The following is a 12,420-nucleotide window of genomic DNA, read 5'->3' as shown; positions in this document are numbered from 1 at the left end:
ATGTCCAAAACTTCATTTTTTTAATAATCTAAATTTAAGTTAAATTATATTTCTAACACAGATTCGATTAAAATCAAAAGGGTAAATTAAACAATAAAACCCCAAAATATAAAAATGGGACAACTCAAATTTAAGAAATTGATAGATTGATGTATATAATTGATTCAAATCAGATAAAAATAAAAATCGTACAAGCAAAAAAATAGATAAAGAAAAGCCCGCATACAAGCATCGTCGTGATGAGATGAGGAAGCGAAACCCCGCTTGGGAGGAACAGTAGGACGAGAGCCGCCGCGAAGGGGTGCTCGGAGGAGACCATATCGCACGCTCGCCATCGCCATTTTTATCGAGTGCTCTCTGTTAAATTGGGACTTGAAAAGCCTTGTTTTCTACTTTTATTCAAGTAATCAGCGATTATACTGGAGAAGCCGAGAAGGGTTTCGCACGTGCGAAGTGCGTGGCTACCCAGTTTATTTTAGGGATAAATATCAAAGTTAGATGAACATGGCCAAACATGGGAAAGTCTAAAAAACACAAAAATAATTATAATTTAAGGCTAAAAAATGTTGAAAATAGACGTAATCTAAAATATTATGAATAATGTGATACTTTAGGTTAGATGTAACTAAAATATAATATTATTTCTTATATTTTCGGTTTCAATTTAAAATGTTACAAAGAATGTAACATTTATCTATTGTCAACTGAAAATTTTATGAATGTAATTATTTAAGTTCGTAACATTTTAGGTTATGCTTATTTTCGTTGTATTTTAGTCGCATGTTAACATGTCATTCAGCATAATTTCCCATCAAATGTGGGTTAACATCTATTAAAAAATTTAGGCTTAATATAAAAATAAGTGCTCAAATTATATCGTTTTCTCATTTAAGTGCCTAAATTTGGTCAATCCAGATATCTAACGTTACAAACTTACCATTTTAAGTGCATTGACCATAACGTCCGTTAAAAAATCATATTAAGTGACATGTGTGATGTTATGGTAATTTTCAAGATTTAATTAAAAATAAATTATTATATGTAAACCCTCTTCTCCTTTCCCCTCCCTCTCACTGTCACTCACTATCTCTACTGTCCCCCTTTACCTAATATTAACATTTGGTGACTACGGCTAGAATGACTCCAAAGTCTAGTGACCTTGGTTGTGTAGTCAGTGGAGGTTAAGCTGGGTGGAGATTCGATCAACGACAACCACGACAAACGGTGGTGGCTGACGTGGGTGTAGGGATTGGATTGAAGGTTTTCAAAGCAGTAGGTTTTTTAAAGAAATTATATTTTGAAGTTTTATTATTTTCAATAATTTATTTTAAAATACTAGAACGTGACACATGTTACTTAACGAATTTTTTTAATATCGTTATGATATGGGCATTTAAAATGATAACGTTTGTAACGTTAGACACCTAAATTAATCGAAAAATAATTTAAGCACCTAAATGGGAAAACGGTATAGTTAATACACTTATTTTTTATATTAAGCCAAAATTTTATATTACATTTAACAGTTATTTTAATTCTTTTACTGGACAAAAATATATTTTAATTTTTATACGTTTGAATAGTGAACATTTTAATTAAAATTTTAAAGTTATAGTTCATTATTTTAAATAATTTGATTTAAATATTCTTTTTAAGTCTATGTGAATTTGATTTCTAAAATTGATTATTCTTTTAAAATGGGGTAAACTACAAATTTGGTCATTTTTGTTTGAATTTTATAAACTTATGGTCACTAGATTAAAAAATATAAGTTTTGGTCACTAACGTTATTGTTTTATTAAGATTTGGTCGTTGAGACGTTAGCTGTCATGAGTTGGATGACGTGGCATGTTAGTAAAATAGTTTAATTTTTATTTTAACCCTTGAACTTTAGATAAATTACTAATCATGGGTCTTTTTGTAAACCAAAAATAGCTCAGGGATAAAATATCAATTTACTCATTTTTCCATATGTTTTCTTCCCCTAACCTATCTTTCGCTTGCACTGCACACCTTCATTGATGTTTTTGCCTTGGATGAAACCTCTAAATCTTCCTTCAATAGATTGAGAAGATAGACATCAATGGAGGTGTGCGGCGCAAGCGGAAGATAGATTTGGGGAAGAAAACATATGGAAAATAGGTAAATTGATATTTTATTCCTGAGCTATTTTTGGTTTACAAAAAGACACATGATTAGTAATTTATCTAAAGTTCAAGGGTTAAAATAAAAAAATAAACTCTTCTACTAACGTATCACGTCATCCAACTCACGGCAGTTAACGTCTCAGCGACCAAATCTTAATAAAATGATAATGTAAATGACCAAAACTTATATTTTTTAATCCATTGACCATAAGTTTATAAACTTCAAACAAAAGTGATCAAATTTATAGTTTACCCTTAAAAATAAGAGTACTTTATTCTATGTACATTTTAAAACTGAATAAACAATGACATTGTTGACATTTTTCATTAATATATGACATGTGTCCAACTTTAATTAGATTTTTTTAAATTAAATAAAAAATTATAATATTATTGATAATTTTCAAATTCCTTTTGATAATTTTAATAAAATTTTAAATATACATTTTTTATTATTTTATATAATCATTTTTAGTTAAATCTTTCTTTTCACTCTAAATCTAAAAAATTAAATTAAATTTCAATTCATTCTTATTAATAGTTTATTATTTTACTTTTTTCTAATGAAATTTTACACGACACTTCTTAAATACTTGTGAAATCTAAACGTGTGTTTAAATTTTAATTATTTTTTAGACTTCATAAATGTCTAAAACTTTTTATGTAAAAAATTAATAAAAATATTTTGAAAGGGATTAATTTGTTTGCGTATAAAATTCAGATAGACTAAAAGAATGTTTAAGTAAAAAAATCAACTAACAATAATTATAATTGTAGTGTTTTAAACTAAAATATTAACTTTTTAAATGTATATGGATTAACCATGAAATAAATTATCTTAGTAATTAAAGGAATTGTTGTTGTTCTTAGAAATCGCTGATTCGAGTACCAATATCTATAAAGATAACTGAATGTTTATTAACCGCCAATGTTTGATGCAATCTATTTCTCACTCAACTAGAAACACTTGACAAAATCAAGAAAAAAGATCTATATAAAATCTTTAGCAGGATAACGTGATGCGTCAAAATATAATTTAAAGTCTGAATGTCAGATCTTCTCACCTCACTAACTTACGAGTAGCCACCATAACCTTATGACTAACATGTGCACAACAACCATTATAAATATACCAATTGAGATTGAATAAGGGGATGGATTGTTAGAAATCGACATACCCCTTTATTTTTCCTCGTGATAATTCTCTTTCTCTCTCTTTCAAACACTAACCTATGATTACCTTTTTATCGGCTGTGATTATTCATCCAAATCTACAGAAGTGAACCACTCATGGTCAATGTATTAATTTTGTTCCCGTCAATCATATTTATTTATTTATTTAAAATAATAATAAAAATGAAACTATACATCAACATTGAATCTGTTCATTGGCATCTCTAATAAAAGTTGACTAATTATGAGCTCGTTGATGATTGCAGCTCTTATCCATGGACCACCGAATCAAGAAAATCAACTTATTTTCGAAACGCGTTGAACTAAAACCTGGGCTACTTGAAACTTCCATCCAAGAAAAAAACCCAAAATTCTTTTACAGTCTCACCGGCCACCTCTCTCCATCTAAAAACAAATCACCTTTGTCTTGTATGCAAAGCTTCGAAGTCATGATCAAGCAAATTCAATAATTCGTTTATTATTTCATAAATTAATAATTTTATATTGATTAATATTTATATATTTATATTAATTATTATGTTATAGAAATGAGTCACGTCCAAAATTTGAACTTCTTGTGAAAAAGTCGTAGGTTTTGTTATCTTGACCGTGTCACCATTTACAGTGTCAATGACTTGTACTTAATGCTCAAGCCGTGGCGGTTTGGGTCATCCAAGGCTACCGTCCACACACCTCCACTCGCCCGACCCAGTCGTCCAAAGGCAAAGTCCAGGGGTGGGTTGAGGTTCAATTCCAGTTTAATGTGAATAAAATTTAATCCGACTCAATTTAATAATATAATTATTTCTTATATTTTCAAAGATAACTGTAATAATATTTTTTCTATTTTATTTTTTAATTTAAATTTTTATTTTACCTAATAAAGATAAATATTATACATATAAGTCAAGTTAGATCAGATGTAGATTTTATCCTAAAAGATTGGATCTAAATTCATATTAGATAAGATCCTCCTAAATCCTGAGTCGAATTTCGAATCTGATAAATAAATTGATTTTTCAAATCAGGTGACTCCACCGACTCGTAACCATCTCTAATTTTAAGTCTTTGAAAGTGAGGGGGGGGGGGGGGGGGGATATTGAATTTCTCAGTTCCAAGGACACCAAGTTCTTAGTTGGCATTTGGCAGGTAGAGCTTTCTGTGAAACACACTCTTCATTTATTCTTTTTAACGACAACTATACAAATATAATAATAAATATTTTAACTGGAGTTCTATGAAAGGGATCATTGACCCTAATATTCATTTGTGTTTCTATACGCGACCCAAAAGTATCTAACCATCATAAGAAGCTACCTTTTTTGTAAATGTATGAAAAGAATAATTGAAATGTTTGTGCACTGCACTTCAATCGGCGGTTAGATTCTGCTATTTCCATTATCATCTCCCTCAACAATGGAATTAGCTATTTGGAGATTCAGGTTCCAAAAATGGTTTTTCTTCAGCGTCGTCGACATTAAGCGAGTACACCACATCTTCCCTACTCCATCCCGCGCGTAACAACACAACCGACAAAACCCGCAACGATGAGGTCGCATTATTCTCTTTGTTCTCGCTTTGATCACAGCCATCCATCATCATCATCTCCCCCACTTCCTCCTCCCTCCACCCTCCATCTCGCAATCTCCAGAACACTTCCTCCAAACATCTGCCCAACCCGAAGTCATCATCCACCGGGTCGCCCTTACTCCACCACCCCGTAGTCACCCCACGCGCCACCACCCTCCTCCCTCTCTCCGCCACGTCTGTCCAAAACTCAATCATCCGAGCGGAAGTCGCCGCCCAAACCGGCACCTTGTTATTGACACCATTGCTTTTCCTCCTCGTGAAAGACTTGAAAACCCCACCTCTTCTAAAAAATTCAACTTCCTGAAAAAACCTAGCGACATCAAAGCTCAAGATTCTAACTTCCTCCCCATCAACGTAGAAAACAGGGTTTCCCGCCACGTTTGGTGTCGAAGGGATATAACAGTTTCGATATATGGGAACTAAAAGGGGCGCCGTCATAAACAATTTTTCAACCAAAGCCAGAGCTTCATTGGGATTCGAAGGTTTAGCTCCCCATGACTCGGACCAAAAGTTGCGCAGCTTAATATTCTTCGAAAGAGACAACAAAGGAAGGTTGAGGAGAACGTTGAGCTGCTGAGGGGATGAAGATCGCCAGTTCGGGAAAGAAGGGTCGACTGGGAGGCCTTCTCGGAGTATAGAACGAAGGTCGGGAGGGAAGGTGAAATGGAAAGTAGATTCGATGGAGGAGAATTCTTGGTCAGTTAAGCCGGGGAGGATGGGGATGTCGAGGGATCCGAGATGGTGGATAAGAGCTTTGGAATATGCAGCAAAAGAGAAACAAACAAGGTTTGATCTTTGTGGAGGTTTGAGCAAAGGGTTTGGAGGTTGAATTTGGGTTCTTGTAGCTGTTGCAGCCATTGAAATTCAGCTTCTTCTTCTTCTTCTTTTTTTCTCTGCCAATGGCAGATGCCAGAAGGAAGAAAAGAAAGAGGAAGTAATGGGTTTACTTTTTTTCCCCCAGAGAATGGGTTTACTTAAAGGGAAGACAAATGGGAGAGCAGTGGATGAAGAGAAAGGGGAAGTCACATGGAAGCTTTGTAAGTTGACAATGTTGTTTCTTCTTCTTTGAACCAATCGATTTTGTTTCTTCTGATATATAAAATGTTTAATGTGAGCCTGCAATGTATTATTCTTTGCATCTGCTTCCTTGTATTTTACTTCTAAAATAGTGTGACATTTCTCCAAAGGATACTATTTTTATCACCTCCACCCAACAGTAATATCTAAAATAACGTATTCAAACCCTACTTTGCTTATCCTAAATAATCGACTCCAAAACAGAAGGTTTCAATCACAATAATATTTTACAACATTTCTATATTAATATATTTCATTAATTAATTTAGTCACCACACATTTATTCATTAAATTTATATTTGCAATCATTTTTTACTATCATTTGAGCTTTTTTAAGCTTATTAAAATATCCTAGGATAGGAATTATTTATACTAGATTTATAGACACTCATTCTGTGAGTGAGATTATATATATTTTTAATTAATCACTTTATATTTTGTTTACTTTTTATGGGAAAAGTCTCTGGTTTTAATTTTCTTTTTAAAAAAATATACTTTCAACAAAATTTTCAAATTTTATAATAGATTTTTAATAAAATAAAAAATAAAAGAATTCTTTTTTTTTATTATATTTGTACAAGGGACATAAAGAATGTAATACTCCAAATATCGAGTCAGTGACTGAAATGTAAGGATTCAAAATTTTGTGGTTAAATTTGATAAATTGAAAAGTTTAAAGATTAATATTTTGTAAATTTGTGGTTAGGACTTTTTAGCAAAAATAGAAGAGAGGGAGGGCATATTGGTCTTTTTGTAGGAAATGAATTTAAAATTCATTTCTAAACCCATTTAAGCATGTGAGGAATTAGAAAAGGGGAAAGAAAAGTCCGGAACTCTGGGTTATCTTCTCTTCTTCTTCTTCTTGCCCGTGAACCTTCATTTTCCAAGGTGAGTTACTTTCAAGTTGGTTGTTTCTTTAATTTGTGGATTTGTTTTGAAGCTTTAAGTGGTATATAAGATTAAGGAAGCTTAAAGATGAAGAAAAACTAAGTTACTAAGGAATTCTTATTGAATTAGTGAAATGAGTTTTTAAGTGAAAGGTTGAAATTTGGTTAATAATTGGATTCTAAAGGTATAATTGACTTGTGAAAGGTCCAACTAAGAGATTTGAAGTGTCCAACTAAGAGATTTGAAGTGTTGGAGATGATTGAGAACATGTTTGAATGAAAGGTATGATTTTTAGTTTTAAGAATTCCATAGAGAAATTTGGATGTTATAAGTGTATTATTGGATATAAGTTGATTAGGATAAGTGTCAGTGAGTTTGAGGAGTTGAATGGAGCTAAGAGTAAGAGATTTAGGTGAATTTTGGGTAAAATTTGAAGTGAACTAAATGAAATATGGGCTAGGGTATCAATACTGGAAGAACAATATCGATATTATAATGTTAAATTGAAGGAAATAGGTTGAATATGATAAACAATATATGTATTAATTGAATTAGTATCTATACTAAAGTTGGGTATCGATACCAAGAATGAGGTATCGATACTATTATTGAGGATGAAATTCCAGAATACCAAAATGGTATCGATACTGAAGTGGGTATTGGTACCATAATATTAAAGTATCAGTACTGTAGGAGGGGTACCGATACTATTCGGTATGAATTTTAATTGGGAGTTCGTTTTGTTTTTGTAATTGCTAATTTGATATAGATCAATGGAAAGTTGGTATTGATATTGGATATATCTATGTGTATATTTGGTTTGAAATTGTATCGAAGGAATCAACATAGTACGAGATTGATCGAAAAGAAAAAGAACTTCGTTTAAAACTTACGTGAGGCAAAGGTGAGTGCAACTCATTTGTTTTATATTAGATTGGAGGACAACTTGCGATAAGTCAACCTCGAAGTTTTTGATCGAAAATCGTTTTATTTCTTTTATGCAATATTTTTATAATGGTTTAATTAAGTTACAATTCTAAAGCTATGTTTTAATTGTTATATGCACATGAATGTGAACATGTGATATGTGAATATGTTTATACGAAAAATGTTCTACATGAAAATACCTTATGAGAATGTATTATATGTGAATAAGACACACTTTAAATAATGAAATAATAATTATATGGTTAAAGCCCAAGGTATATGTATGAGAATTAGAGGTATAGTTGGCATGCCAAGAGTCGAGGGTTCTATGCGGTCCTTCGAGATAATTCTATGTAGTCCTTCGGGACAAATTCTACGTGGCACTTCGGTGTAATTTATATGAGCAGTTGTGATTGCATTAGTGCACAACTGTAACACCCATAACCTGTATAATTATACCTATACAGCTTATAGATGTCACCCGAATTTTGTAAAACCATTTCTTATTCGAAAGCGATTTAAAATTTATCTCCTTAAAATGGTAAATGATATTATAAAAAGTTCATATCATATAAATCATGTTTCGTTGTAACCAATTTAATTCAAAAGATTTTTTATGAATAGTGAACAGTACCCGTGAACAATGAACAGTGCCTACGTGAACAGTGGGGGAATCGGTTCCATGTATGGGGGAATCGGTATCCTATAAATAATCTGGAAATTTTCCTTAAAAGGTGGTTACTGTTCATTGCTACATTACTGCTATAGTAACTTCCGAAAATTACATATAAAACTCATAAAAATTAACCTTTCATCACTATCAAGTTACTAATTGGTTTCCAAATTAATTCAACAAAACAAATTTAACATTATCAAATTACATGCCACTATTTACATCATATTCCATCATAGAATGTCTTACTGATATTGCAATATACTCCTCGATGCTTGATTCACTCTGAACTCCTTTTTCCACTACTGGCTTTTTACCTACGCGTGAAAATCATCACACGCTAAGTATATACTTAGTGAGGCAATTAAAACAATAACAGTGCAATACAACTCATGCATGAATTTCAATTTCAAATCAAATGCCATTCATTGACACATAACTGAATATAAAAATAACAGTGCAATACAAATTTTACCATGATCAAAATATCATAACTGAATATAAAAATATTATTTCCAATATACTTGCCATTCATTCCATAAACTAGTAAGCTTATTTGCATAACTTACCATTTATTAACCAATAAATCATAAACCATAAACCATAGACAATAGCCCAATATACACCCTGATGACCCTGGGTACACGAGTCAAATATAAGCACCATAGTGCTAATCCGTATGACACATAAGGTTGTGTCCACCATCTGTACTAGGTATCCTTAAGTATAGTCATGTATGGCACATAAGGTCGTACCCACCATATACACTAGGTATTCTTTAATGTATTACGTATATGCATCCTATTGCTGAACTCTATGGCATGCCAACTATACCCTATCCCTTAATGACTTACTTGGGCATACAGTCTATTTTATTTGATCAATCCATGGCACAATATATTATCAATATTTAACATTGGGCAGTTCATACCCGAAATAACATTCATGGTAAAATATCACATTTTCCAAAATCAATGCATTATAATTTCATACTCTGACATATCAATGTCATGTCAATTTATAAAAATGATATAAAATCATACTGATATAAACAAGGTCGACTTATCGCAAGTCTTCCTGATGATGTATAAAACATCCATGTATAATTTCATGCATGTATTGCACTCACCTTGACACTTTATAATTTTCCAAAATATGAGCCTCATTATTGTCCACAATAATCCTTTTCTTTTATACTCGAATTGCTTTGAACACTGAGTAAATCACAATCTGTACAAAATATAGATTCATACCTATATATATATATTAGTATTGTACTAACATAAATATATTTCCAAAATAAATTCCATAATCATACTTCAAACTATTCACCACAAAATATTTTAACACTTATTAATTCTTTTTAGTATTGGAACCAACTTTTCCAATTTACTTAAAATGGTCCTTCACCATTTTACCACCTAGATTCTTAATACCAATAATTCCAAAATTGAAATTATTTCACATCTAACACTCATTTCAATTCCCGAACAACAATTTCCAGCATAGTACATCAATTAAATAGCACTTACACAACAACCCATCAATTTTCCAGAATTCAGACAACTCGTACTACCTTTAATGAATCAATATTATGTATTCATATACACACTAGAATTTAATTCCGTTAAAAACTAGACTCGAATACGAATCTATCCATATAAATAACTCCTTCTAATTCATTTTGTACAATTTATGGTGAATTTTCAAAGTTGATCAACAGAATCTGTTTTGCAAAATCTGCTGTCCGAATTTTCTGACCCTTCCTTGGTTAAAAATTCATATCTTTTTGTATACACCTTGAAATTGATCCCCGTTTGTTTTAAACGAAACCAGATCGATATATGTACACAATATATAAAAATATCCTCCAAATTCTTTTATATAATTTCTGGTGAATTTTCAAACCCACTTTAAATCTCAAAATCTAAACTGTTTTCTTAAACCTCATACTTAGGTTCTTCATCAATTCTTACAACCACTTCCTTAAAATCACTTAACTATTCAAAACCCATAAAACACAAAAATCAACATCCCCTTTCATTAACTCAAGATGAACTTGAACACTAACAATAGCATGCAATATTGGTACCAAAAGATAGAGTTTTTCGCATATAATAATTTTCTATTTTCAGCATACTCAAAATCCTAAGGAAATTGCTTGAAAATGAAATTAAAGCTTGTTCTTACCTTTGAACAAGCTCACGTCTAGTTGGAGAAGAAGATGAGCAAATTTTATTGAAATGAAGAGAACATCTCATTTTAATTTACCTTAAATTCCACTTAAATGAATAAAATATTCATTTAATTGGGATAAGACCAAATCACCCATAATGAATCTTCTTAATTACCATAAAATCATGACAACTCATCCTTATCATATTTCAAAGTCAAAGCTGAATTATTTTGACTTTTAATTCCGAAATTCCCCTTGAATTTTCAAAAATTGTGTTTTAGTCACTAAATTTCACTGTTTCGGTTAAATATGAAAAATTACACATTTCCAAACGAAATTTCTCTGATCCAAAATATTAAATTAATATTTCCAACCATTTTATAACATTCTTCAAATTTTTGTAAAATTCCAATTCGATCTGAAATTACCGATTCCTTATCGGCTTTAACATTTTCTAATTTTTCTTTACTAAAATTCCAAATCCAAAACATGATTTCTATAAAACGCCACTCTCAAGAGTAAACTATCTCTTTATGGAATAGAATTCTTTTTAGGAAATTTATCACTTAATTCCCTAAACTTTTTCCTAATTTTCTACTTTGACCATTAAACTTTCAAAATTTTAATTTTTGGTCATTATCCAAATTTTTGGGATATTACAACAACCTCAATGTACTCGAATACCTTGAGTTCTCAATAATATGTGTTGGGCTCTATAAACAAAAGTATATGAACTGAATAGTGTATAAGATTATAATAATGTGTAAAAAAGTTATATGGATTTCCTTGATCAATGTTTCTTGAAAGTGTTAAGTAAATACTTTATTTCTTTTTGCTCATTTTTTCCTCACTAAGTCAACGAATTAGCATGTGAATGTTTCACACGTAGGTTCAAGGAAAGACGAGGATTAAAGATAGGAGAGGACAACATACTCTGGTAGAAGATCAGATCAGAACAATTTGAAATGTATGTTCTTATTATTACTTTGTGATTTTGTTGGCATGTAATATAAAGTTTTAAATTGTAATGCTCTGATCCTTTATGTAAGGATATTATTTGATGTTTATAAAATATATTAAGTATTTATTTATTTTATGATGATTATTAATTTTCAATGTAAGCGTTGTATAAGTGTTCTCCTTTTAAATGCAAATAAAAGTTTTAAAAATTTCAACAAATTTTTATCAAGTCAAGGTTTTAAAAAATCAATGTGACACCTCAGATTAATATTCGGGTTGGGTACGGGTTAGGGGTGTTACATTTATTGGTATCATAGCCTAGGTTTAATTAATTTTAAGTTTTAAACGAAGCATTTTATGTTTTAAAAAGTATACATGCCAATGGAAGGTTAAGAAATTTTTTTGATCTGATAGGATAAATTGTATGATGCCTTTATTAATAGAGTTAGTGATTGTATCTTAATAGATGTCTGACCACGAGGGCTCCCGAAGTAAAGCATTAAATGATGTGAATATAATGCTAGATGGTCTCCATTGTTCTAAAATAGAGAAGTTGGATGGAGTAATTTCATTGCTAAGAGGACAAGCACGAATATGGTAGACCAATGTGACAATGAGAGCATCTAGAGATCAAGTGATGTGGTCGTTATTTCTTGAAGAGTTCAAGAATAAGTATATCGGTGACCAGTTCATCCGTCAAATTAAACAAGAATTCATGAGTTTGAAGCAAGGGAATCGCACTATGTATGAGTACGAGTACAAGTGAGAGTTCAACAAATTGAGTATATTTACAGATGAACTAGTTCCTA

The 12,420-nt window shown here is 31.2% G+C and overlaps 1 protein-coding gene across 1 annotated transcript; it reads right to left on the bottom strand.

The window, feature by feature from the left end:
* Positions 1-4,553: 4,553 nt before the first annotated feature.
* LOC120122714 lies at positions 4,554-5,869 on the bottom strand. The gene has a single exon (XM_039141828.1). The coding sequence runs from the start codon at positions 5,766-5,768 to the stop codon at positions 4,743-4,745; it is 1,026 nt and encodes a 341-aa protein (XP_038997759.1). The 5' UTR covers positions 5,769-5,869; the 3' UTR covers positions 4,554-4,742.
* Between the last annotated feature and the right edge of the window lie 6,551 nt (positions 5,870-12,420).

Source organism: Hibiscus syriacus, unplaced genomic scaffold, assembly GCF_006381635.1.
Source record: "Hibiscus syriacus cultivar Baekdansim isolate YM2019G1 unplaced genomic scaffold, ASM638163v2 tig00110387_pilon, whole genome shotgun sequence".
NCBI lineage: Eukaryota > Viridiplantae > Streptophyta > Magnoliopsida > Malvales > Malvaceae > Hibiscus > Hibiscus syriacus.
This window is presented reverse-complemented; position numbering and strand designations above follow the sequence as displayed.